The sequence below is a fragment of the Prosopis cineraria genome, unplaced genomic scaffold (assembly GCF_029017545.1).
Source record: "Prosopis cineraria cultivar Desert tree isolate PC_DT_omini unplaced genomic scaffold, ASM2901754v1 PC7, whole genome shotgun sequence".
In the NCBI taxonomy this organism is placed as follows: domain Eukaryota; kingdom Viridiplantae; phylum Streptophyta; class Magnoliopsida; order Fabales; family Fabaceae; genus Prosopis; species Prosopis cineraria.
In genome coordinates this window covers 23537872-23565046 of record NW_026555338.1, presented here as the reverse complement: position 1 = coordinate 23565046, position 27175 = coordinate 23537872, and the positions used below count along the sequence as shown (strand labels likewise).

Here is a 27175-nt window from a genome sequence, read left to right as displayed (position 1 = left end):
AGTGTTTATCCTGTAACAGGCTGTGAAGAAATAACGCAGAGTGCTCGAATATGCCAATTGCTATCCATTACAAGCTGTAAGTTTGGGTTCATTCTTACGTCAAGAATGTTACAGAGTAGAGGAGAGCCTTGACTCTACCAGAAAGAATTCCCTACCATCAAATAATGGAAGTGCTCGAAATATGTTTTAATGATCTGGATTCATGAATAAGGAAATATTTTTAGACGGCATATGCTTTTTTGAAGAGGAGATTAGTTGTGTAAAGGAAATTTTGCACAATTGTGGTTTTGCTGTCAATATTGCAATTGAACTGCTGATTGAAAAATAATTTATGACTGTTTTAGATAGGAGAATACAAATGCCTGATATGTTGCTAGAAATGGGAAAAGCAGTTGTTCAACAAGAATCTCCTGATAAGCCAGGAGAACAAAGTCAACCGTGACTTTTTTATGATATGTATCATGTTATGCTAGAATACACTGTAAGTTTAGCTCGCTCTTCTTTAATTAATTTTCAGTAGATCAGTGCAATATGCAAAAGTAAACTAATCTAACTTTTCATTATTGCTGTATTAATGCTTTTATCCCTAGGCTACTGAGAAGGTTGAAGCTATAGTCTTGAATTTGGAAGATTTAAAATGTAGTCTTTTGAAGATTGAAGCTTTAGCGCACATGACCAGCCTAAGACTCCTAATATTTCAGAGTGTGGAACCCTTATCAGCCTTTCCAGCAAGATATGTTTCATGTCATCGATATCTGTAGTATGTGTTTACCATCAAATTTTGAATCTCATAGGTCTGTTGAATTGATCATGCCCTGTAGCAATGTCATAAAGTTATGTGAAGGCAAAAAGGTAAGTTAACATTCGTTTATCTATTTTCCGCAATTGATGCACAAAAGAACGGAGTTTAGTTATTCAACCAAAAACAAGATTAGATGATTAGATGTCTTTTGCATGTTATGTTTTTTAAGTACAACTGTAATTTTCTTTTATCCCATGCTTTTACATGCAATTATCACTTATTGTCTTAATTGTCATACTATTCTTATTCACAGATGTTTCCAAATTTGAGAAATATGATCCAAATCTTGAGAGACTAGACCTTGAACCCCATTGGATTATTGCAACTTCATCCAGCAATTGGGTAACTTTCAAAGCCTGTTAAACATGAGAAAATGCATTAATCTTGCTAGGATTCCAAATGACATATTTAGTATTCCCTCTCTAGACGATTTAAATATCACTCGCTGTCTGAAATTGAATATTGTTTGAGGACTCAGAATTATTAAAGTAAAACCACCCAGCAATTAATTATCTCTGTTTCTTCGAGCTCTCAATTTATCCTATTTGTCTCTTTCTTTTTCTTAATATATTTCTTATTTTCTCCTTGAAATTTCATCCCATGTTTAGATGCTTAAAGGAGCCAGTTGGACAAAGATCCTCTTAATATGTTCTCCGAACTCGCAATGATCAATTTCCTTTTCTGAAACCAACTACATAGACATTGCTTCAACCTTACACTTCCCATATATTAATCTTTCTTGGTCTGAATTGAAATGATAATAATATCTCAATAAATCATATGCAATAATCAACGAGATATGAAAAGAACTATTTAGTAAACAAATAATTTCAAAATTTTGTTATTATCAAGATATCCACTCGGAAAGGCTAACAAGATGCTTGATGAAGATGCAGGGATTTTGAGTGATCATCGGCTTCATTTGTATGGAGATCTTTCACAGTTGAAATACTTTCCAATCTTGAACAATGAGAAAGGTTCAGGGTTTCAAGAAAACTCATAAGGAATAAGCTATTTGGGATACTGATTAAACGAATGCAGTTCCTCAAATTTAAGAATATGAGCCCTTTGAGATCTCCAATAGATGGATGAACTTGCAATAATTCAATACATCCCTCAAGATTTAGTTCCTCAAGATTTTCTACCCCACTAAGATCTGGAGCCTTGACTAGACTTTTAGAACCACGTAGATCTATGCTTCTCAAGCATTGCAGAATCTGTAAAAGAGAAAAAGAGCGGAAGAAAAGGAAATTAACTAGCATTACCAACAACTGACCTTTCTGAACTATATAAGAATGGTTGAGTTTATTCAAATGAAAAACTGCATACACAACATATATATTTATAATTATTAATTATTTCTTTGTTGGTTCAACTCACCTATCTCAACTGTTTTCACTAGAAAAAAGAACAAAATAGTACCTTTTTCCCTTCCCATAGTTGTGTTAGGTTGCTGTTAGGCATGACCAATTCAACAAGCCATGTTCGCTCAAAACCTGACGGTAAATAGCTGAAAGGATATTTCTTCCATGAAAGAAATCGTAATTAATTGGAGAGATAACCCAGGTTTCCTGAAAACCTCACAATAGGCAGTATAAGGAGTCTAAGGCAGCTCATTTGTGATAAAACTTCAGCCTTTAATGTGACCTCTTGAGGAACTTCTGGGTGCAAAACGATTGCTTTTACTTTTTTTGTTCCCTAAGAATGAACACATCATAAAGTAAGAAACAAAACCTCAGTCTGTAATGTAATTAAAAAAAAAACTCACTTTGTCTAGAACTTGAAGATCTTCATAAGACCACAACCTACTCCTCTTTGCAGGATTTTCAGGAGACTCGTCTCGAACAATTCTCTGTCCTTGTGCTTGCAACAAACCATGCATCCAAAGTGTTCCATTGACAATGCTTATGAGTCACTGATCATAGAGAACTGTATTTTTGGCATAAAAATCATATTCCCGATATAAAGAGTCTAGGATATTTTCAACATGGTTCACATTTGCTCCATTAAAGAAACAAGCAATATCTAGAAATATTTTCTTATCCAATGCATTAAGCTGATCATAACTTGTTTCAAGAACTTCCATAACTTTCAATCTTTCTAACTCATTGATCCACTCTGATCTTTGTTTTCCAAGCAAATGGGAGCCTAACACTTTGATTTCTAATGGAAGGGCTTTGATATTTTGAAGTAGACTATAGGTCAACTCTTGAAAATCACTCAAGGGATCATCTCGGTTGAAGGCTTTTCTACAAAAAAGTTGAAGAGCTTCATGATCCTTCAAGAGTTCAACCTTGTAGCTTTCATCCACTTCAGGGGATTTTAGTTTATGCTCACCTCTAGATGTAATGATTATTCTACTTCCTTCGGCAAACGGCACAAAATCTCTAGACAAGTACTCCACTTGATGTTCATGCTCAACATTATCAACAACGATAAGGGTTTTATGGCGGGAAAGCCACTGTCGTAGGATCTTCATACCCTCATAACCGTCTGGCACGTATTGATTCTCTGGCATTATTTGAGAAATGACCTGTCGATGTAGGTGGAACATGCCAAAACTTTCTGCAACTCCACCTACATCAAGAAGGAAACAAGAAGCTTCAAATTGGTAAGAGATCTTGTCATACATAACTGCAGCAAGACTTGTCTTCCCTATTCCGGGCATTCCCCAAATCTCTACAACTCGAACTTCATCTGAGTCTAAATTCAGAAGGTTTTCTAAAGCTTCTACATGAGATTGCATCCCGACAAGATCATCAGCCAAACTTGAAAATCTATAACCCAATTTGCTCACTATTTCATCAACAATCTTATCAATGGCTTCTGACTCTGATCTGGAGGAAAAAAAAAACTAATAATCAACTAAAAGACCAGGGAGGTAGACTCACTAGCATGAACAGATCGATAAAAGTCCATATATAAGAAACTAAAGAAAAAATGAATGAGAGAATATTACTTACTCAGTCCGTACATCCCAACCAGGTTGATTTGCAACGCGAGTCAAAGCTAGTCTCCATCTTTGTAGCTTCTTTAGATTATCAATTAAGTTCTGATGGGATATATTATCACTTAAGTTTTGCTCATGTTTTTCAAAGGCTTCTTTCAAATTCCCTTTCTGAGTTTGTATCTCATATGGATCCACATCATAGAAAACCGGTACAACAGTGTATCTTGGATCAAAAATTCTCTCTGAGATCTTTGCCAATTCTTCCAAGCACTGCGTTGAATTAACATAGTTTCTGGAAAAGACGACAATGAAAATCCGAGACTGCTCAATTGCCTTAATGAGCTCTTGGGAAAGAGAATCTCCTTTCTGGAACCTTTTGTCATCCCTAAAGGGAAATATACCTTTTCGTTGAAGAGCACAAAAGAGATGAGAAGTGAAACTGTGGCGATCAGTGTAATCACCTTTGAAACTCAAAAACACTTCATATTTCCAGGTCCTTATTGAAGATGAGCTGCCTCGGATATTAGTGGAATTAGTTTCAGCAATAGAAGAAGCCTCTTTTGACGTGGATGCCATCATAGTCTGTGTGAGAGAAGAGCACGTGAGTTTTCTTTCAAAATTTGGTTTATTCTTATACATAGATGTGAGAGTCATCTTTCATCTTATAGCATACAGTGAATACAAGCACGAACACAAACATTGAATAAATTTGGGTAGAAACTCCCCAAAACTAAATAAAATGGGAAGCTGCATCTAATAAAAAGTTAGATATAATCCTAAAAGACTATTTTTGGTAGGTTATATATAATGTCATAATATTTACATCCCAAATCATGTTGTCATTAAATGAATTAAGTACTTGGAATTTACTTGATTTAATCTACTAGTGAGAAACTGAGAGTAACAATAGATCTACTTGGAAAGGCTAACATAAGCATACTTGTTGAAGATGCAGGGGTTCTGAATGATAGGCGGGTTCAGGCCTATTGAGATCCTTCGTGCTTGAAATATTTTGTGGACTTGAACAATGAGAGAGGTTCAGAGTCTCAAGAGAACTCATAAGAAGTAATTTATGAGGGATACTGGTTAAATGAGTGCAATTTCTCAAATTCAAGGATAGAAGCCGCTTAAGATGCCCAATAGATGGATGAACTTGCAATAATCCGATACATCCTTCTAGATTTAGTTCCACAAGATTTCTTACCCCGCTAAAGTCTGGCGTCCTTACTAGACTTTTAGAACCACGTAGACCTATGCTCCTCAAACTGGGCAAAACCTGTAAAGAGTAGGAGTAAAGACAATTAGCTAACTACCATTACCAACGACTAACCTTTCTAAACTACAAACCGAATCAATTTATTCAAATGAAAAGCTCCATACACCAAAAAAATTATTACGATCATTCATCTGTTGGTTTAATTCACCCTTTTTAGTTGTTTGCCCTAGAAAAAAAATTAATACCCCTTCCAAACTACAATATAAGTCACTTTCTAAAAATATCCCTTGATCCAAAATATAGGGTATTGGGTAAATTTTACTTTTTTTTTTAAAACCATTTTTACCGTTGCTTTTTTTATTACGTGTTACTAAGAAAACTCAAGGGTATAAATGTAAAGATATAAACATTTTTCAAGAAAATAAAGTTTCAACTAACATTTTTTGTAAAACTTGAATTAGATACCAATAACATATAGTTCAAAGAGACTATGTACCTTTTTCCCTTCCCATAGTTGTGTTAGGTCGCTGTTAGGCATGACCAATTCAACAAGCCATGTTGGCTCAAAACCTGATGGTAAATAGCTAAAAGGATATTTCTTCCATGAAAGAAATTGTAATTCATCGGAGAGATAACCCAGGTTCCCTGAAGACTTCACAATAGGCAGTATAAGGAGTCTAAGGCAGCTCATTTGTGATAAAACTTCAGCCTTTAATGTGACCTCTTGAGGAACTTCTGGGTGCAAAACGATTGCTTTTACTTTTTTTGTTCCCTAAGAATGAACACATAAAAAAGTTAGGAAACAAAACCTCAGCATGTAATGATAACAAAAACAGCAACTCACTTTATTTAGAACTTGAAGATCTTCATACGACCACAGCCTACTTCTCTTTGCAGGATGTTCAGGAGATTCTTCCCGAACAATTTTTCGTCCCAGTTCTAGCAACAAATCATGCATCCAGAGTGTTCCGTTGACAATATTTATAAGTGATTGATTACAAAGAATTGTAATATTTCCCATCACATCATATAATCCACAACCACAATTTTCTAAGATATTGTGAACATGGTTCACATCTGATCCATTAAAGAAACAAGCAATATCTAAAAACATTTCTTTTTCTAGTGTCCGTAGCTGATTATAACTTGTTTCAAGAACTTGCATAACATCTTTGTTTGGAATTTCTTTCAATCTTTCTAACTCAGCACTCCACTCTGACTTTTGTTTTCTCAACAATTGGGAACCTAGCACTTTGATTGCTAATGGAAGGGCTCCGGCATATTGAAGTAGTCTATGGGTCAACTCTTGAAAATCACTCAAGGGATCATCTCGGTTGAAGGCTTTTCTACAAAAAAGTTGAAGAGCTTCATGATCCTTCAAAAGTTCAACCTTGTAGATTTCATCCACTTCACAGGATTCTAGTATATCCTCATCTCTAGATGTTACGATGATTCTACTTCCTTTGGCAAACGACACAAAATCTCTAGACAAGTACTCCAATTGATGTCCATGCTCAACATTATCAACAACAATAAGAGTTTTATGGCAGGAAAGCCACTGTCTCAGGATATTCATACCCTCATAACCATCTGGTACCTCCTGATTTTTTTCTGACATTATTTGAGAAATGACTTGTCGGTGTAGGTGAAACATACTGAAGCGTTTTGCAACTCCTCCTACATCAAGGAGAAAACTAGAAGCATCAAATTGATGAGAGATCTTGTCGTACAAAACTGCAGCTAGAGTAGTCTTCCCTATTCCAGGCATTCCCCAAATGCCTACAACTCGAACTTTGTCAGATTCTAAATTTAGAAGCTTTTCTAAAGCTTCCACTCGGGATTGCATCCCAATAAGATCATCAGCAAAACTTGAGAATCTATGCCCCAATTTGCTTATTGCTTCATCAGCAATTTTATCAATTACTTCTGACTCTGATCTAAAAAACAAAACACAAAAACCATAACCATCCAATCATCACTTAAGAAACCACTGAGGTAAACTTTTAATAAACATGAATATTAGAATTTTTTTACGCTAATCACCTACACTAAAATAGTTCAAGTTTTTTTGGAAGGACTCATCATATACACTTGTATGATTATGATCAATTCTCTAATCACTTTGGACGTGTTTGATTCCTGTTCTCATTTTTTATTTTTAAAAATTGTTTTGTAATACAGTTTTTAGAATGGTTTTTCAAAACAAACAAGAAGAAGCCTTATCCTACTACGTAGGGCCGGTTACATGAATTGTACAATGTCTTTATACTTTATCATTTATCAAGTTTTTAAAAATGTTAATTAGGAGTGTTTTTCAAAACAAAATAGAATGAAAATTCATTTAGTTATGTTAATTTAAAAATAATTTTAGAATTAAAAAATAAACTGACGGTAATAGTTACAGCTGGTTAATAGTGCAGTTTGTGATAGAAATTAGTTAAGCTAATTACATTTTCTAATAATTAAATGTAGTATGTTTTGAAAACAAAAAAAAAAAACAACTTTAAGATGTTTCCATTTTTTGTTTTTAAAAATAAAAAATGAAATAGTTTTAAAAACAATTAAATTCAAAATACTTATTTAAACAAGTTTTTAATTTTTTTTTTGTTTTTAAAAATAAAAAATTGTTTTTGAAAATAGAAATCAAAGATTCTAAATATGGGACTATGGTATATCTAGTAATGAACCAGAGAAGTTGCTTACTTAGTCCATACATCCCAACCAGAGAGATTAGAAACTTGAGTCAAAGCTATCCTCCATCTTTGTACCTTCTCTATGTTATCACTGTAGTTTCGCTCATGTTTATCAAAGGCTTCTTTGAAATTGCCACTCTGATTTTGTACCTCTAATGGATCCACATCATAGAAAACTGGAAAAACCATCTGCCCTGATTCTAAAACTTCCTCAGAGATCTTTGCTAGTTCTTCCAAGCACCATGTTGAATCAGCATAGTTTTTGGAGAAGACCACCATAGAAATTCGGGACTGCTCAATTGCTTTAATGAGTTCTCCTGAAATGGAATCTCCTTTCTGGATCCTTTCGTCATCCTTGAAGGGAAATATACCTCTTCGTTGAAGAGCAGAAAAAAGATGAGCAGTGAAACCACTGCGAGTATCTTCACCTCTAAAACTCAGAAACACTTCATACTTAAACCTTCGAGATGATGATGATGATGATGATGATGATGATGATGATGATGATGAGCTCCCTTTGATGTTTGTGGAATTCATTTCAACAATATTAAGAAGTTCCTTTGCTAAGTTCACAACAAAGATGCTCAAGTATGATTAAATGTTACAAGCCCATGGAGCCATTTGCTAATCAGAGTTTCATCTTCATCTTCACTGCAACGAACCCATATGTAAGTTCCTTGTTACCAAATTGGGTATGTAGAACAAAGGGGGAAAAAACTATAAGAAGTAGGATATGTAGAAAGAAAAGAAAGAACTTATCGTGTACCAATTTAATAATAAACCCTTAATCCAATTATTTGGATTTGGCATATTCACATAAAAAACACCAGAAAGAAAATGATCATATTGACTCTCTTGCTTAAATTTTGGACGGAATGAAGAACATTGATCTCTCACTCACTTGAAGAGTTTTGTCAGAGCATAATGTGGACAAAAGGAAAACCTAAAGCAAGGAATTTGAGCATTAAAGGGGGGAAATCTCTACTTATGGTACCAGATTGGGAGAGATAATGGAAAATGAAGCTTTTTTTTTTTTTAACTGGGTTTAACAGAAACTCAGATAGATATAAGAATGAAGCAAATTACCTACAAATAAGAAATAAGCAGAGAGATGCGCACCATTAATTGCAGAGGTTGGAGATGAAGAGGGTGAAGGAGAAACAGAAGAAGAAGAAGGGTTCAGTCTCTCAGTCTCTTGCTTGCTGCTCTTTTCGCTATCAACGGGAAGCTTAGGAAAAACCGAAAAGAAAAGGCTCCAAGGACGGACTACGTATATAAAAAATAAAAATGGAGTTTCCACTAACAAAATGTTAATATCATCCATGCGAAGAAAATTATACACGATGTCCTTAAAAACCTCACTTGTTCCCTCTAAAAAAATATTTTACGTTTTTTTTTTTTCAAATTATACTCCTGCTTTAACCCTTTCTCCTTTAAAAAAAGAACACACACACACGGAGACATGTTAACATTAAGTTTAAATGGCAAACTTTTTTTAAAGGAAAAGGTAGTATTGTCATTAGAATAAGCCATTGACAAAAAATTTTGTTTAATTTGACCCCATTTATTTTTTAAAAAAAATATCAAACAAATATACATTGCTTTCTATTTTATTTAAAAATATAATAGTTCTTTAATAATTAATGTTTGTAAAATTTATTTTTATATGAAGCTAAGGGTTAATAAGCATCTTATACCTTAAACTATTGTGCGAATGGAATCTTAAATTTTAAACTCTTAAAATATTTAAAATTTTTTTTCAACTTTTAAATTCTGAATGCTTGAAACATGGCCATTAAGTTTGAGAAAATGCCGTTATTTTTATAGTTGTGGGGCCTGGTCACACGTTGAGGTGATACTCATTTTAACCCTTAAAAATAACACATGTCTTCTTCAACTTAATGATAGGATTTCAAGCGCTCAAAATTTAAAAGTTGAGAGAAATTTTTGCACACTTTAAGAGTTCAGTATCCAGTATGCTATTCATACAATAGTTTAAGATCTAAGATACTCATTAACTCTTAATTTAATAAATCTTTAAAATTATATTTTGAAAAACTAATCATTTAATTTCTATAATTTTGATTCAGTTATAACCCATTTTTAAATATTGACTTGTTGTAACTAAATTCTTATAATTTTAATTCAATTTTAATTTCTAAACTTTGACTCGGTGTAACTCAGTTTTTATAATTTTAACTGGTTAAAATGTTAATCTTATATTTTAATCTTTAAAAGTTTTACTCTCCCCATTCAAGACATTTTTTGAATAGTTAAATGTTAAAAAATATAAGGTATTTTTAGTCTTTCGAGATATAATCATTGTTGTTTTTTTAAAGGTGTCCCTATTGATAATGACTTTATATTTATTGCAGGATGCTTAATAGAGATAAATATAAAAAAAATAGTTAATTTAAAAGTAAGTAATTACTTTATTAAAGGTGAGATTCAGTTAAAAATGCCTTACATTTTTAAACGGAGGGAGTAGTCATTTAGAAAATTAATCCCTAAATTATAAAATAATTTTAATATTTATAATGTTACTTTTTAAAAATATAAGAACCAAAATTTTATGTGATTGAAATTATAAAAACTGAATTATATCAAATTAAAATTTAAAATTAAATTATTATCGAGTTAAAATTTAAAAATTAATTAATTTTTTTTTATATATTTACAGCACCAACGTACGAAGGAATCTTGTAGACGGTTTAAGGGCTACTCCAGCTGTAAAAGGTCATGCAATAGTCATTATACGGCATGGCTCAGAAACCAGAGCGTCATGCAGCATCACTTTCACGTGTCGTGTTTAAAAAACGACCCGCATCTGAAATGGGCTCGGCTCAGTAACAGCCGGAACCGGATCCTCTTATTGTCGCTTCTAAATCCTGAATGCATAAGTAATCAAATGGTCGGTAATGAGCCACCTCATAAGGATTTTAAATAGTAAAATGACAGTAAAGTAAAAAAAAAAAAAATTAAAGATAACTTCTTTTTTTTTTGGCAAAACTTTTTAAAAGATGGGTTTTAGTTGGAACCAATGAGAGCTCATAGATTTACAACTATTTTACTTTTATATTTTAAAAAATTATTTTAATAGATATAAATATAAAATGACAGCCAACTCTTAATTGTCAATTTTTCAAAAAAAAATTCATTTAAAAACACTAATTGAAAAGCTGTAAATCTATATCATGAAAATTAGATTTGAATAATTTAGAGGTGATTAGCTCTTAATGTTCATCTTTATGATGAATACTAAAATTGGTTCTGATTTTAGATAGTTACAAACAGGAATCATAATTATAAATTGAGAATTGCATTCAAAATTTAAATATTTTACTTCCAATTAGAACATATGAATCTATAATTATTTAAATAAATATTTATAATTTATTTTTCAAAGAAGAATTTACTGAAAACCTAACTTTTATTAATTTATTCTTTTAGGACTTATTGTCATTCATAATAAATTAATAATAGTTAGGTTTGCAATAATTTTTTTTAAAAAAATTGCAAATCCAGATATTTTAATTGGAAATAAGATATTAAAATTTTAAATGTAATTCTTATTTTACAATTAGGATTATTATTTGTAACTGTCTGGATCAATTTATACAATTTATTTATTAGAAAGTTTTGCCCAAAAAAAAACTATTATTAATATCTTTTTTTTTTACTTTACTATCAATGTCCTTTTTAAAAATCCTCATGAATGTGGCGCATTATGGACCAATTAATTACATAGACGTCCGAGATTTATAGATTCTGTGAGCCGCTGAGAGTAGCAACAATGAGAGGATCCAGTTCCCAGCCATGTCTGGATATTAGGCTCACGGACGAGTGCTAAGGGAAACTCAGCATTATTATTATTGTTATTGTTATTATTATTATTATTGAAATGGAGAGTGATTCATTACAGCCAAAAGGTCACAACATCGAAATACAAGTGATCTTTTCTCTCCTATTCCCCTTCTTTCCTAATGAAAAGATGGAAGATTGTTAAAGAAATGATCCTCACATAGTATAATGGAAGAGACTTTTTAACGAGGTTAAAAAATGGTTTCATATCAATTCACAAAATAATGTTGTTCTAGAGGTTTAAAAGTCAGGACTTTTTACATTAATTGTACAACTAATATAGATAGTCTAGTATCTACATGGGATCTAAAACTGATGTAGAAAAGATATTAAAATTTTTTTTAAAAAAAATCAATTAACAGGACACCATCCACATTGGTTAGGGAGCTTAATCAATGTAGTAGAAAGTGTAATATCCTCCTCCTTCTAATTCCATAATTAAGACCAAACCCCAAATAATTAGGGAATGGGATTATAGTAATTATCACAATACAAAGTTTTCAATGGTTAGCAAAATAGGGACCCCAAGTTTACAAAACTAAAATTATTTTCAAGTCTTGCAACTAAACAAATTAGAGTTCACAAATATGCAAAAGCATGGGATTATTACATAAGTAAAAGCATTTGATTAAGAATTTGAAACAAGAGAATTTTTAAAAAATTTTGAGGCATGCGCTGTGGCTTGTGGTACCATGTGCCGTGGTGCAATTGTACAAATTTTGACAATAAATTCTGCTATCAATTTAATAACATTAGGGCCAACTTTTGACGCGCTCTAAATCTTCGTTTGACGTCCGAATGATGCGAACTAGGTGTCTACAGGAAGATCTTTTCCAGCTCTAACTAATGGCATTAGTGTCAAACTCAAATTTTTTCTAAAAAAAATTGGACACTCTTTTCAAAACTTACACACAACAGTTTTCACCAAATCAAGTGTTTAAACCAAATACCATAAGCCAATAGCCATCAACACTAATTTGACCACATTCAAATCATTAAGACTAACTCGTGCAGTGCACTATATCACATTAAATACTCTCAGATTAAATTTTCACTAACTAATAAGTAAAAATATTAAACTTAAAATCACAACTAATAAGTAAAATATCTTAAATATTCAATCATAAAAACCTAAATAAATTAATATTTAATTGATATGATTCATATGTTATGCTTGTCATAATTGTTAGGAGTTTATTATAAATACATCAATTCATCTCTTCGTGTCTCTCATCAATCTCTCTCTCTCTAAATTAAAATAAAGTTACAGGCAAATCAAAGAGCAATTCAATAATATATAGACATGGAAAGCAATTTGACAGTAATATCCAAGAGAGCATACGTGGAGCATTATACATGTCTTCTTCTTCATGCTCCGTAAAGGCTTCGCAAAAGGAAAACTCATGATGGACCTCAACCTCATGCTCAAACGTCCCAAAAAACTTGCCAGAATAGCCATTGCCAATTGTAACACCCTTAAATTTACAAACTGATTTTTCGCAAATTATTAAAACCATTATTATGGTAGAAAATTTTCTTACCATGATACATCCAAGACATAACACAAGTCTTAAAATATCCAAAAAGGCAATTAAAACCATAAGAGACAGACATAATCCTCATGTCATGATATTCAAATCAGATCATAAATCAAGAGGGACAGACATAATCCTCTTGGTCATATAAATATTTTTAATAAAAAGGATTAGAGTTTACATACTTCACAAAGAAGATATGTCCTAAGTTGGCACAAGGTACATTGTATAATCTAAAACAAGAGGCAACGTAAAAGATGGTGTCTCATACACCATAGTTATACCTCTAGTGTTTTCTCGGCCGGACTCGCTCCTGTAAAAATATTAATCACAGGGAATGAGACTTAAAAGTCCCAGTAACCAAAAATTAATATGTAATGATGCATGCGGATGTAACTAATCATGCAATTGCTAAGTGGGCACACAAAACATTTAACCGAACAATACTTTCAAACAAACCGAACAAGTATTTAATTTGCATGACTGCACCTTATATCCTCCTTTCGCCATGCTCGGACGCCAAATCACCCAGCCAAAGGTGAGTTGGACCAAGCGACACGCCACTCATTGGGTCCAATGAGGGCTTACCACGTGGTAATAATTAACCAAACAGAAATTTCCATTAACATCATATACTAAAATACCTTGACAAGTCATGCATCATTCAAATATCCAAACAAGAATATATCCGAACAATAATATCTCATCATGATAAACAAAAATAAATTTTTGACCCACTTGACAATAATTTCAAACAAGTATATATATACAGTATTTATTTTCATTAATTCATAATTTTTTCAAACAATATAACAACACATAACCATTCACAAACACACCCATCACAACACATTAATAATGGTTACCTTGTGTCTTGAATAACAAATTCCCTTTCACAACTCCTTTTTCACCACTATCTTTGTCAATATAATCTACATAATTATTTCACAATACTATATATTAATTTTACATTAAAATAAATAATTCTAATTTAAAGAGTTAGAAAATCTTAGATCTATAATCCATATTAACACTAATTTAAGATTTATGCCTCATTTAACTTTCCAAATTCTTTTCTAAAATTCTCGTACCCTAATAAACTATTTTTTTATCCTCAAATCACTTCTAGTATCACAATTTCATCCTTCTATATTTTAAAAATTCGTCCAAAAATAAATTAAAAATTTTAGAATTATCCTGAAGCCTCAAATCACCTTTCTATAACCTTAAAAATACCTATTCATACTTAAATAAATATTTAATAATTATAGGTTTATCCCTACATCTCAGATTCCACATAAATTTAACCATATAGATCTAGATTTTAACTCAAAAATTCTTAAATATGAGTTTCAACCTCAAGAAAATATTATATAATATTTATTATATCTCTAAGAGTTTTAACCTATATTTTTAATCCATCATATCATTAGATTAACTATCCTATAGAAAAATCCTACTCAAAATATTTACTCTAACCTACAAAATAATTATATCACTAGAAAGCTAATATTATTTAGAAAATAACTATAAAATTAATTTTGTAATTAAATAAATTTTTAAATGCTAATCTAAACAGGAAAGTTAGAACATACCTGAAGAAAAAGAAAATAATCCCCCATTGCGAGAAAACGCCGAGCAACGTGAGAGAAAGAGAGAAAAATAATATAAAAATGGGATTGTAGTCCTAAAATTATATTAAAAAAACTATAGGTTTGAATTAATTATTCAAACTTTTGGGCCATTACTTGTAATTTTCACAAATTGCATCTCGGGCCCTTAGTTGCAATTTTTACAAATTATAATAAAAATTTTCTCATGCTTCCTCCACAATGTACCTCCTTTTTTTATACATAAGGAGGTACCTTTCATTCCCACATCTAACCGATGTGGGACTAAACCCCCTCCCCTGTTTTTTTTTTACTTTCTTTTCTTTTCTTTTTTCTTTTAACTCACACACACACATTAATAATAAATTTTTTTAAATCTTAAAATTATATCTTAACAAAATATTTCTTATATAATTTTAAACTTAAGTTTTTAATTCATAATTAAATGCCTAACCATATTATTATTTTCAAATAACCTCAAATAATATAAATTCCTATTATTATCATCATTTTTTAAAAAAAACTTAAATTTCATAAATTTTTTTATCTAAAAATTAGGATGTTTCACCAATCTCCTCTCCCACCACCATTAGAGTTGGGAAAACGGGCCGAGCCTGTCGGGCTAGCTCGTTTAAGCTCGTATAAGAGTAGGGCCCGGCTTGTAAATAAGACTCTAAAATGATAAATCGGGCTTAAACGGGCTGGCCCATTTAAGCCCGTTTAATTTAGGGCTTAAAAGGGCTGGCCCTGTAGGGTCAAGGGCTAACCTGTTTAAGCCCGCATATGCATTTTTTTAATTAATTATCATAATTTTCACTCTTTTTAGATTTAAAAAAATTAAACTAAATCTTACTCCACATCACATATTAGCCCATATTTACTGAAGATGGAAGGCAAAAAAAAAGAAAAAATAGCAATGAAGAATCACTGATCAAAAATTATATCAGTCAAGGATCACTTGTTATCAAAATTAGAGTAGATACTTGTGAATTTGAGTTAGCCTTTATCAATAAGTATTCATTTAGGTTTTAATAACAACTCATTTTAAATTAACAATAGTTCATTATAGCTTGTTTTTCATTCAGGTTTTGACAATAATTGATTCTTAATTGATATAAATTTCATACAGAAATCCTTGGCTGCTATTTTCTAAAAAAAATACAACCTTAAATCCCCTAATTCATCTAGATCCATGATAATGATTCATTCACTTCAACATTTACTCTTCTAATTTTGATTGGGTGTTTGTCGGCTTAGCCGATCCATTGCTTATTGCATTGCTATTATTTTATTTGTGTTTTTAGTTCATTTAAATGTTATTTAGTTAGTTTTTTTTTATACCTTTCTTGATTGAGTATTTTATTAGAATGAAGTAATTTTTTGTTTGATTAAAAAATTTAAAAAAAATAAAAATAGTTAAAAGGGCCTAAAGCCCGCAGGGCCGGCCCTAAGCCCGCTATGTCAAGGGCCAGGCTTCGAATATCAGGGTCCTAAATGAAACTCAGGCTTAAAAAGGCTAGCCCTTTTAGGCCCGAGCCCTTCAAGGGCCGGTCCTACAGGGCCAGTCTGGCCCTTTTTGCCAGCTCTAACCACCATGGCGACTCCGCCACCTCCCACAACGTTCCCCTGCACTTCTCCACTGCACGGGTTTTGGATACTTTTTATTTGTGAAAAGTTATGAAAAGTGGTCAAAACGAGTTTGGGTGTTCAACTATTTGGTGTAACTTGTTTTGGAAATGAAACTTATGCCATTAGCTAGTTTATGAAAAGAGCTTTCGGTAAAGAGTTAGATCATGTCATTTGGACGTCGGATGGAGATTTGGAACATACCGAAAGTTGCTCAATTTTGTTGAGAAATGACAGCAAAATTTGCTATAAAAATGTTCAACACAAGACGGCACATTGACTTCTAAGCCATGGCATATGGCACAGAGAGCAACATATCAGGGCATGATATGCACAAGCCACGGTGCATTGCTCTATTTTTTTAGCAAACTTGATATTTTTTAACTGGTTTCAACTTCTTTTACTCCTTTACCATACTTCCATAACTTATTTATACTCTGATGTAAGAGTTTATGAATGATTTAGTCTCATTTTTATTATGAAAACTTGAGATCCCTTGATTTTGAAATAAAAACTTAGTAATCTCCTAAATGGGTTACTCCATTAGTTACTAAGAGTTTGATTAGTTAATGGCATTTAGTTGTGAATGATGTTTCATTTGACCTCTCAAAGGTTTGAAGTAACCAAGAAAATCCTACTTTAAGTAGTTTGTTTATTAATTGAGTTTTAATATAAAATGTGCATGTTTATATGTATGGTTAAATTCATGATTGTGAAAGCATGCTTTATACTTTGACGATTGAATAAATTATTGTTTAGTGCACATTTATGTTGCCTTGAGATATGCATTTGAAATTCAAAGTAATTTTCAAAACTATGAATATACATCTATATTGAAATGGGAAGTGTGATAAATATGTGACATAGAGTGATTATGTTTTAGATTGAAAATGATGGATTTATGTGAAAATGAGACCTGATGCTCACTTGGGTAGCGCACGGTCATGAGTCCAATGTGTGAACTTTGATAATGAATAAATGAAAATGTAAAAAATGAGTGAGGATCGTACATGGCATGATCAGTGGGTGGGACTTCACTTAGGGATAGGAGAAGAAAAAAATTCATATGGTATTTTGGCTGCCCTCTGGTGCATAAGGGCATAGCCTTATCCTATAGTTTGTCAAGGAACTAGAACTAGCTATCTCCACCAGTTTATCAAGGAGATTAGCTTAGGGTATATGACACCCTAAAGATTTAAGAGTCGAAAAAATTATGGTCCGAGAGTGAGTACTGTGATCTTTGGCTAGGTCACACCTTACAATTGGTGAGCTTAGGTAGTCCAGTCACACAAACGAAGCCCTATACAGTGTTATACAATTTCAATCATAAAAAATAAGGAGGGTATAATGATGAGTTGATCATTGGCTATGTAGATTTATGACATATCACATGATTGACTTGTGGCAAGTCATGTTGATATCAGGTCATGGTTACATGTCTGAGTGTCTTATGGTTATGTATCATGTGATTTAAAAAGAAAGTGAATTAGTTGAGAAGTGATATGTTGCGTAATGTGTGAAACAATATGATAATTCATGTTTCAAGAAAATATATTTCTCATACTCTTATGTTTATTTCAATTGATATATAGCTACATATGGTAAGTTTTACTTTGGTTCTTAAGTGGCTAAACTCACCATTTTCATTTAATATTTTATAGGCTCTAGCTCTGGTGCAGAGAGGGAGAAAGCTTGAAGGCTTAGATATTAGCACATTCCTATTGTACGCCTCTATTTGAAGCTAATTACTTTGTGTAATAGATTATTGTTGCCAATTCTAAGATACATTTCCTTGGTTGCACTTGCACTATAACATTGTTAAAATGTATGGTTGGTATTTTGGGCCCTCAGTTGCTGGTACTAATAAGTTGTAGATGTGATAGGGCCAAAATACAAGTGCAAGTGTAAAAATATTATTTTAGACACGATATGAGTAATTTTTGATGCAATGCAATGAAATTTCCTCTCCCTTCTCTTTTTAGTATTAAAGGGGTTGAGGAGTGATTTTGTGTTATACTAGTATTTATGTTCATGTGACGTGTTATATTAGTAGTCTTAGGTCCAATGAACATAGTCTAAATATTAGGAATAGCTTTTGGCACTTGTTATGGGTTTTGGACATCCTTTCATGTGTGAAAGTTGTGTAAAACGGTAAAAATATGTTTGGATGTCTAACTTCCTAGTGTGATATGTTTTGGAAGTGAAGCACATGCTATTAGCTAGTTTATGAAAAGAGCTTTTCATAAATACCTAGATCATGTCATTCGAACGTCAGATGAAGATTTGGGGCCGAAAGTTGCCCGATTTTGCTATCAAATAATAGCAAAATCTGCTATAAAAAATGTGTAACATGCCGCGACGCATTAGTGCTTGACCCAAGGCACATGGCATAGAGAGCAACAAGTTGCTTAGTAATCTCCTTAAAGAGTTAATCTCTTGATTACCTTGCTTTATGGTTTTCATGATGATTAGATAAGGTGGATATTTCAACTTCAGACACAATATTTATCTCGTTAGTAGGGAATAGGACCAATGCATATGGCACTTTTGGATCTTCAACCACCACTTTCACTTAATCATCTTGAATTTGTTTATGGTGGATGGTTGGTCGCAATTTGTGAAAGCTTCCTTAGGCTAGTTGCTCCTTAAGAGTATCCTACAATATAAAAATAACAATAATAATTAATAATATATACGATTGTATAAAATTAAAGGGATAAGAAAACATAATATTACTTATAGTCCTCTTAGCAATCCCATGTGCCCTCTCGATTGTATAACATCCTTTTTTGTATTGGTGTCAATATCTCCATTTGTCCTCTCGAGAGATAAGAGATAGTGAAGAAAGGACTATAAAAGGATTGGACCTAACTTCTTCTCTCTTCTTTTACTTCTCTACCATTAACATATCATCAATCCTAGCATAACCCTCACAAGACATTGTGTGGAGACATTGATTCTTTCAAGCAATTTCTTTCCCTTTAACTCATTTTTTCTATTAATAAATTGAATTTTTAATTTTATAATTGAAGTAAATTAAAACAAAATTTAAATCAATTAGAAATCAACTAACTAAAGTTTTTTAGTAGTGCAAATCCTGATGAATTCTTGCCAAGTATCTGGGTATGTCTCAAGAGGATTGGGCTTCAACATTCCTAACATATTAACTTTTAAGATGAAATTAATAAGGTTTAAGGTTCTCATTAATTCTGATAAAATATGATAAAAGTGGCTTAAAAATAAAATTAGATGGAACATTAATTAATTATGTTGCAAATTATAGTCCAGATAATCTTCAGCTGTAACACAATAGGACAAGTAGGAGCAATTTACCAACGCGACTAGCTATCCTGGAATCTTAAGCATGAGATAGATAACATACTCACTAAGAATATCCCCCGGAACCTTTTGTTTGGGCTTATGTGTTGGGACATTTAGACTTTGATGCAATAGGATCTTTGGTAATGAAGAGGTTGCAACAATAACTCTTCTCTTATGTGCATTTTTCGTGCTACCATGGATATGATACTGCTTAATTCTTGTTTACTGAAACTGAGTGGTAGGAATAACTCTTCAAAATTGGCTCCCCCTGGGGTTGGTTTTGTTAAGTTAAACACTGACGCATCTATTTTGGAGAATAAGGAAGAGTGCTTGTGGTAGGATTGTAAGAGATCAAAATGGAAATTGGATTATAGGGTTCTATTGTCCATTAGACCCATTTCCAAGTACTATTGCTCTAGTTAAAGGGTTATCTAAAGGTTTGGAATGTTATTAGGATTTTCGCTTAAGGCAAGTTGAAGTGGACAACGGTTACATTGAAGCTTTGAATCTAACCTGATTCTTGAGGGCATGCAACATTACAAATCACACTTTTCAGGATGTCATCAACCAAGTTGGAGGGGAGGGGTGGGATTTAGAAGGCAAATGAATATGCATATATTTTAGCTAACTTTTCTCATGATTTAGATTTTCCTTTTTAAGCATTTGACAATTATTGTAGTAAGATGGTGGATGATGAAATGTTGATTAGATTTACACGATTTGATATATTCAATTACTTGTCCTCAATGGCAGAGCCACTTGGCTGAGGATGGATAAATGCACTTTTTTATTTTGAGAAAAATTATAAATAAGGTATGTAAATTTTACAACTTTACATCTATACTTTTAATATTTTGCACTCTTTAAACTAAATAAAAAAATATTTAAATTCAAAAGCTTATTAAATATATAATATTTTAATAATGAGATAAGATATGAAAAATATATTTACATATAAGATCATATTAACATGTTTAATATAGTTTTTTAAAAAAATAATGATGAATCTATTTATATTATTATAATTTTAATCATACTGTAATTATTAGTTTTTGAACAAATTATTAATTTTTAAATTAAATTATCTTGGTCCTCCTTGTTCTTTCTTGTTTGTTATTAATAAAAGTTTGCATGTTTATTCAAAAAAAATTACAATCCAAGAGAAATTATGCTGAAAAGTGAAAACGCCACATCCGCGTTCGGTGCTTGTAACCCTGATGAACACCGAGTGCTTCTCACCCCAAACAATGATATTTGCTGCATTTAGTTAATTTAACGGTAAAGATCATTTTAAAATAAAATGAAAGGTTAAGATCATTGTGTGTAGTGATGAGCATAAAATAGGAACACGAAAACGCGTTCGTCATGAGATCAAAGAAGAGAAACGAGGAAGAGGTCAGGTTATTTCCTCTTTCCAGTGATTCCGTGGGCAAAGCGTGTTGAGAAATTGCGGAGAAAGACCCAACGAATAGACACAATTATTTATGATGACTTGGGTTGGAAATTTGATTCCGAAGGTCACTGAGCAGAATCTGATTCCATTGATCCCAGATTATTGGCCATGGATGATTTCGACCACAGTCCATCATCAAGGCCGATCGATCTCTATATCAGTTTTAGAGGAGTTGACGACTTCGACGCCTGTAAATTCATCTATCCCCTTTTTGCTGCTCTCAAGAGTGCTCTCGAAATCGACGGCTTGAGTGCTTTCTGGGACGACAAGAAGCTCGAAACAGCGAATTCTGACATTCCGCCTCATCATCTCCGAGCAATTCAACAATCCTGCATCTCCGTTGTGGTCTTCTCCAAAACCTTTGCTTCTTCTGTATGGTCCTTGCAGGAGCTTTCAGAGATTGCTGCTCGTATCAATGATCGGCGACACACTATTATACCAATTTTCTATGATGTGGATCCATCTGAGGTACGAAAACAGAAGAATGCCTACAAACAAGCCTTTGCTGAACATGAAGAAAGGTTCCCAGCAGATTTAGACCAGATAAACAGGTGGAGGAACGCTATGACTCAAGTAGCCAATCTGTGCGGTTGGCATGTACCATATGAGTAAGTAATTTTGCTCATCAACACGCCAATGGTTACTTTTATTCGAGTAACTGTTCATCAATTAACAGAATACACTGTTAAAATGGATAAATCAATGTATCTCTCAGGTTCAGCTTTCCTACTTACATCTAGGGAGGACACGAATTTGATTAATTTGGGATTTCTGTTTGTACTTTCTTCAGCGCAGAATCAATTAGCAGAATACACTTTAAAAATGAGTAAATTAATTAGGGTTCACTCACTTTGGGGGGAAAACAAATTTTGAGTAATTTTACTGTCGAGTTTGACCATGGTCATGTTGGCCTATTAAGTCTCGGCAAGCAAAATTGTACATATATGTATTTGAGTAATTGTTGATCAGTTAGCAGAATACACTTTCAAGTTTCAAAATGAGTAATTCAATCTTGGTTACACATTCACTGTTATGTAGGACGCAAATTCGATTAATTTGTTTTTTTTTCCCCCCAGCCCAGGGTCATCATACTCGAAAGTTATTGATGATATCACCACAGATGTTAAGAAAAAAATGGGAGGAGTTATTAAGTCATATGAAGGAGATGGTATTTACCAAGTTAGATTGTTGACAAAGGAACAAGCTCTTCAACTCTTTTGTAAAACAGCTTTCAGACGTGATTATCCTGTAAGTGGTTATGAAGATCTGACCAACAGATTACTTGAACATACCAATTGCCATCCCTTGGCTGTTGTAATTTTGGGTTCATTCTTACATAAAAAAAGTGTTACAAAATGGAGGAGTGCCTTGAATCGGCTACCGAGAATTCCTGATAACCAGCAGATAATAATGGACGTGCTTAAGATAAGTTTTGATGATTTAGATGACAGGACTAAGGAAATCTTCTTGGACATTGCATGTTTCTTTGCAGGAAAGGACATTAATCATGTGAAGGAAATTTTGCAGCATTGTGGTTTTTCAGTAGATATTGGAATTGAAGTTTTGATTGAGAAATCATTTATGACCATTTCAAATGAGAGAATTAGAATGCATGATATGTTGCTAGAAATGGGAAAAGAAATTGTTCAACAGGAATCTCCTCTTGAGCCAGGAGAACGAAGTCGGTTGTGGCTTTTTGATGATATAAATCATGTTATGCAAGAAAACACAGTGAGTTTAGCTTGTCATTCTTTTTTTTTTTTGGGTGCGAAATGGTAAGTTTGCCCTTAAACTATGGAATTAGAAGCATTTGGGATCTTAAAATTATTTGTGATGCAATGCTTCCCTCCAACTATTAACAATGGTGCAATATTGCCCCTTTAATTAACAAATATTAACTTTAATCATTAGTTGACTAAAAAAATATAAAAAAAAATGACTTCAAAAATTAGAGAAAATGACCAAGAAAATTTTCTTGATCATTTTTTATAATTTTTTGGATCATTGTTTGTAATTTTGAGTTCTTTTCTATAATTGTTTAATCAATTAACAGTTAAAATTAATTTTTGTTAATAATAAGAATAGCATTGCACCATTTTTAAAGTTAAAAGGGAAATATTGCGTAAAAAATGAGTTACCTAGACGCTTTTGAACTTGATTTGAGGGTGAAATTGCTTTTGAACTCTTTTTCAGAATTTAACATTATGAATATACAAAAATAAACTAATCTAACTTTTTATTATTGCTATGTTAATGATTTTATCCCCAGGCTTCAGAGAAGGTTGAAGCTATAGTGTTGAACTTGGAAGATTCAGAAGGGACTACTTTGAAGATTGAAGCTTTAGCACAAATGACTAACCTCAGAGTCCTCGTGCTTGAGAATGTAAATTTTGCTGGAACTCTCACCAGCCTTTCCAACAAGCTGAGATATGTTTCATGGCATCAATACCCTTGTACGTGTTTGCCATCAAATTTCGAGTCTTTTTCACTTGTTGAATTGATCATGCCTTACAGCAATGTCACAGAAATATGGGAAGGCAAAAAGGTATATTAACTTCCTTTTATCTATTTTCTGTAATTAATGCAAAAAATAAAAATGAAAACAGAGTTTAGTAATTCAATCAAAACCTGAATGGATATAGATATCTTTAACTTGCTATATTTTTGAAGTACTATTGTAAGTACTCTTTATCCCATCTTTTTACATAATCCCCTTGGTCCATCTTTTTACATACTCCCTTGGTCCCTATAAGGCTACTTTTAGAAAAATTATTTAATCTACATGACTGGTCATTTATTACAATTTTCAATTTTGCCCCTACCATAAATTTAATTTTATGGCTATTCATATACCTTGTACTTTTCTCTTTCTATTTTTTATAAGGATAAAGTTGAGAAAAATTATTTTAAGATATATTTAATGAGTTAACTAACATTTAGTTGAAAGCACCTTATAATAGGAGACTGGAGGGAGTGTATTTATAACTCATGTTCTTGACTGTCATGCTTATTCTCATTCACAGGTGTTTCCAAATTTGAGAAATATGAACTTCCATGGCTCCAAAGCTTTGATTGGGACACCAGATTTTGGAGGAGTTCCAAATCTGGAGAGACTAGACCTTGAAGGATGCATTGGATTGTTGCAACTTCATCCATCAATTGCCAAACTTTCAAAGCTCAACTTCTTAAATTTGAGAAACTGCATTAATCTTGCTCAGATCCCCAAAGACATGTTTAGTCTTCCCTCTCTGGAAGATTTAAATATCATTCGCTGTCCAAAATTGAACATTGTTTGAGAGCTCGGAATAATTGAAACAACCCAGCAATGAATATTGTCTGTATATTTTCATCTCTTTCTTTTGCATCTGTCTCTTTCCTTTTCGTGTACTTCCACTATGGTTTATACTTCTTTGATGTATGAGATCAAAGCCATTTTTACATTGAATTACTACTAATCTTCACATTCATGTTTATGCTTGTTAATTTAAATCATCATTTATGAAGTTTCAATCATTCTTTTATCAATTTATAGGATTCCTCATGGGACAATATCCCTTATTTATTGTCACTATATTATTTACTCGACTCATGCACTTGTAGTACTAATTTCTAATCAAACAAAATGCAATCAATTAATATCATTAGTACTTGTTTTTGGGGAAAGGCGGTAGAGACAGGGGTGTTCAACCAAGGGCATCATGGTTGAAGGCTTTTCTACAAAAAAGTAGTAGAGCTTCATGATCCTTCAAGAGTTCAACCTTGTAGATTTCACCTACATCACAGGATTCTAGTAGTATATGCTCATCTTTAGATGTTATGATGATTCTATTTCCTTCGGCAAACGGGAGAAAATCTCTACACAAGTACTCCAATTGATGTCCATGCTCAACATTATCAACAACAAGAGCTTTATGGCAAGAAAGCCACTATCTTAGGATATTCATACCCTCATAACTGTCTAGTACCTCTCAATTCTTTTCCGACATTATTTGATAAATGACTTGTCGATGTAGGTGGAACATACCGAAGCGTTTTGCAACTCCTCCTACATCAAGGAGGAAACTAGAAGCATCAAATTGATGAGAGATCTTGTACAAAACTGCAGCTAGAGTAGTCTTCCCTATTCCTGGCATTCCCCAAATGCCTACTACTCGAACTTCATTAGATTCTAAATTTAGAAGTTTTTCTAAAGCTTCCACTTGGGATTGCATCCCAATAAGATCACCATCAAAACTTGAGAATCTATGCCCCAATTTGCTCATTGTTTCGTCAACAATTTTGTCAATCACTTCTGACTCTAATCTAAAAAAAAAACAAAAACACAAAAACCATATAATCATCACTCGAGAAACCAATGAGGTAAATGCTAAATGAACATGAATATTGGAATTTTTTTACATTAATCACAAACTAAAACTTGTCACTACACTGAAGCTCAAGTTGTTTTTTTTTTTGGAAGGACTCACCATACACTTGTATAATTGTGATCAATTCACTAATCACTTAAGGCCTGTTAGGTTTCTATTTTTATTTTTGATTCTTAAAAATTGTTTCGTAATACAGTTTTTATAGTTGTTTTTCAAAACAAACTAAAATAAAAATTCATTTGATTATATTAATTTTAAAAATAGCTTTAAAATTAAAAAAATAAGATAACAGTGATAGTTGTAGGAAAATAATGGTGCGGTTTATGATAGAAATTGGTTAAGCTAATTATATTTTTCAATAATAAGATGTAGTGTGTTTTGAAAAATAAGAAAAATAAAATGAAAATAACTTTAAGATGTTTTCATTTTTTTTTCAAAAACCAAAAATGAAAGTAGTTTTAAAAATAATTAAATCCAAAACATTTATTCAATTGAGTTTTTAAATTTTTTCTTTTTTAAAAACCAAAAACTATTTTTAAAAACAGTAACCAAAGACCCTTAATGTGAGACTACTGTATATGTAATAATGAACAAGAGAAGATTGTTTACTTAGTCAATATGTAATAGTCCTCACCTTACCCCACTAGGGGTCTCTTGGACTGAGCCTACTCACATCACTGCAGCGAAGGCCAACTTTCCCTAAAATGGTACTTGGGTTATTCCTCATCCCACCAAAAAAGTCTTTTAGAACCTTTCCGAACTCAAACCCCCAACCTTTACCACCTTAAGAAAGTTGAGGCTAATTTGCTACCATTGAGTCAACCAGTTGTAACATCCTGGTTTTTAATTTCTTGATTTCTAAGCTTAATTAAGGATAATTAAGTAAGTTGATGTAGTGTATGGTCAAAATAAGTATTTTTAGTTGAAATTTTAGATATAATATAGGTTCAAAGTGAAATTGGGTCACCAAAAGACCAAAAAATGGAGAAAAACAAGCTAAAAAACCTCTACATCACATGCCACGACACGTGCGAGGTGCACCGCGGTACACAGGGCCATGAAATAAGAATCGCCTTCTCTATAACACATGCCGCGGCACTTGGGGGCAGGTGCCGCAGCGTACAATGTGAATTCTGCAAAAATAATGCATGATCTGATGTGAAAAACAAAAGGGAAGAAAAGGAAAATGAAGGAAACGCACATTTTCTTGCTAGGACACGACTGAGGAGAGGATTTGAAAAGGTTTGAAGCTCCAAATCATCTAAGGTAAGATCCTTAAACTATTCTTCTCCTTTTCTCTTCAATTTTCTCAAGGATTTAAGTTAGGGTTTGATAGTAGAAGTAGATTTTTGGTCCATATGGGGTATAGGTTCAAACCTATTGACTTAAATGGAGTAAATGGGAGTTGTTTAGAGTATATAAATCTAGTATTAATGATTTTGGTAGTGGTTGAAAGATGAGCTCCATTAATATTTGAAATTGCATTTATATAGGTGGTTGGAAGAGTGTGATACCATTAATGAGAATTTAGTAGTTCATTAATATTATTAGGGACTAAAGAAGGATAATAAACCCAATGGATAGGCTCAAACTCATGTAGAGCGAACATTAGGCAATTTAAAAGTAGAGGATTGAGGGTTTAATGCTTGAGATGGTAATGTTGATGAAATTCAACTTGGTTGATTGTAGTTTTTGGCTTTTGGTCACCTATTTGGCTTGGAATTCAAGTTTGGAAGCTCTT

The 27175-nt window shown here is 32.5% G+C and overlaps 2 protein-coding genes across 7 annotated transcripts; one reads left to right on the top strand and one right to left on the bottom strand.

The window, feature by feature from the left end:
* Positions 1 to 1552: 1552 nt before the first annotated feature.
* LOC129315230 (disease resistance protein RPV1-like) lies at positions 1553 to 8915 on the bottom strand. Of its 4 annotated transcripts, none has more exons than XM_054958803.1 (9): positions 8781 to 8915; positions 7672 to 8337; positions 5813 to 6905; positions 5465 to 5740; positions 4693 to 5028; positions 3766 to 4334; positions 2571 to 3639; positions 2225 to 2500; positions 1553 to 2019 (listed from the first exon to the last, which is right to left on the bottom strand). In XM_054958803.1, the coding sequence occupies exons 2-7, from the start codon at positions 8196 to 8198 to the stop codon at positions 2715 to 2717; spliced, it is 3726 nt and encodes a 1241-aa protein (XP_054814778.1). In that variant the 5' UTR covers positions 8199 to 8337; positions 8781 to 8915; the 3' UTR covers positions 1553 to 2019; positions 2225 to 2500; positions 2571 to 2714. The 4 variants fall into 4 exon arrangements, with proteins under 4 accessions (XP_054814778.1, XP_054814777.1, XP_054814779.1 ...); XM_054958802.1 differs by having other exon boundaries at positions 7672 to 8312; positions 8781 to 8884; XM_054958804.1 differs by having other exon boundaries at positions 2225 to 2373; positions 7672 to 8312; positions 8781 to 8884.
* Positions 8916 to 20951: 12036 nt separating this feature from the next.
* LOC129315106 (disease resistance protein RUN1-like) lies at positions 20952 to 24534 on the top strand. 3 transcript variants are annotated; one of them, XM_054958645.1, is made up of 4 exons: positions 20952 to 21675; positions 22144 to 22798; positions 23337 to 23520; positions 24091 to 24420. In XM_054958645.1, exons 1-4 carry the CDS (start codon positions 21176 to 21178, stop codon positions 24189 to 24191), a joined length of 1440 nt encoding a protein of 479 aa, XP_054814620.1. In that variant the 5' UTR covers positions 20952 to 21175; the 3' UTR covers positions 24192 to 24420. The 3 variants fall into 3 exon arrangements, with proteins under 3 accessions (XP_054814620.1, XP_054814622.1, XP_054814619.1); XM_054958647.1 differs by having other exon boundaries at positions 20957 to 21675; positions 22144 to 22315; positions 23337 to 23612; positions 24091 to 24534; XM_054958644.1 differs by having other exon boundaries at positions 20957 to 21675; positions 23337 to 23612; positions 24091 to 24534.
* The last annotated feature ends 2641 nt before the right edge of the window (positions 24535 to 27175 follow it).

Coding starts and splice junctions, on each gene's coding strand:
- LOC129315230 (XM_054958803.1), bottom strand. CDS start 8,198: ATGAATTCCACAAACATCAAAGGGAGCTCATCATCATCATCATCATCA. Junction 6,906..7,671: donor GGTTGGGATGTATGGACTAA/GTAAGCAACTTC, acceptor TTTGTTTTTTAG/ATCAGAGTCAGAAGTAATTG. Junction 5,029..5,464: donor AACTATGGGAAGGGAAAAAG/GTACATAGTCTC, acceptor TACTCTTTACAG/GTTTTGCCCAGTTTGAGGAG.
- LOC129315106 (XM_054958644.1), top strand. CDS start 21,176: ATGGATGATTTCGACCACAGTCCATCATCAAGGCCGATCGATCTCTAT. Junction 22,799..23,336: donor ATGTTATGCAAGAAAACACA/GTGAGTTTAGCT, acceptor TTTTATCCCCAG/GCTTCAGAGAAGGTTGAAGC. Junction 23,613..24,090: donor AAATATGGGAAGGCAAAAAG/GTATATTAACTT, acceptor TCTCATTCACAG/GTGTTTCCAAATTTGAGAAA.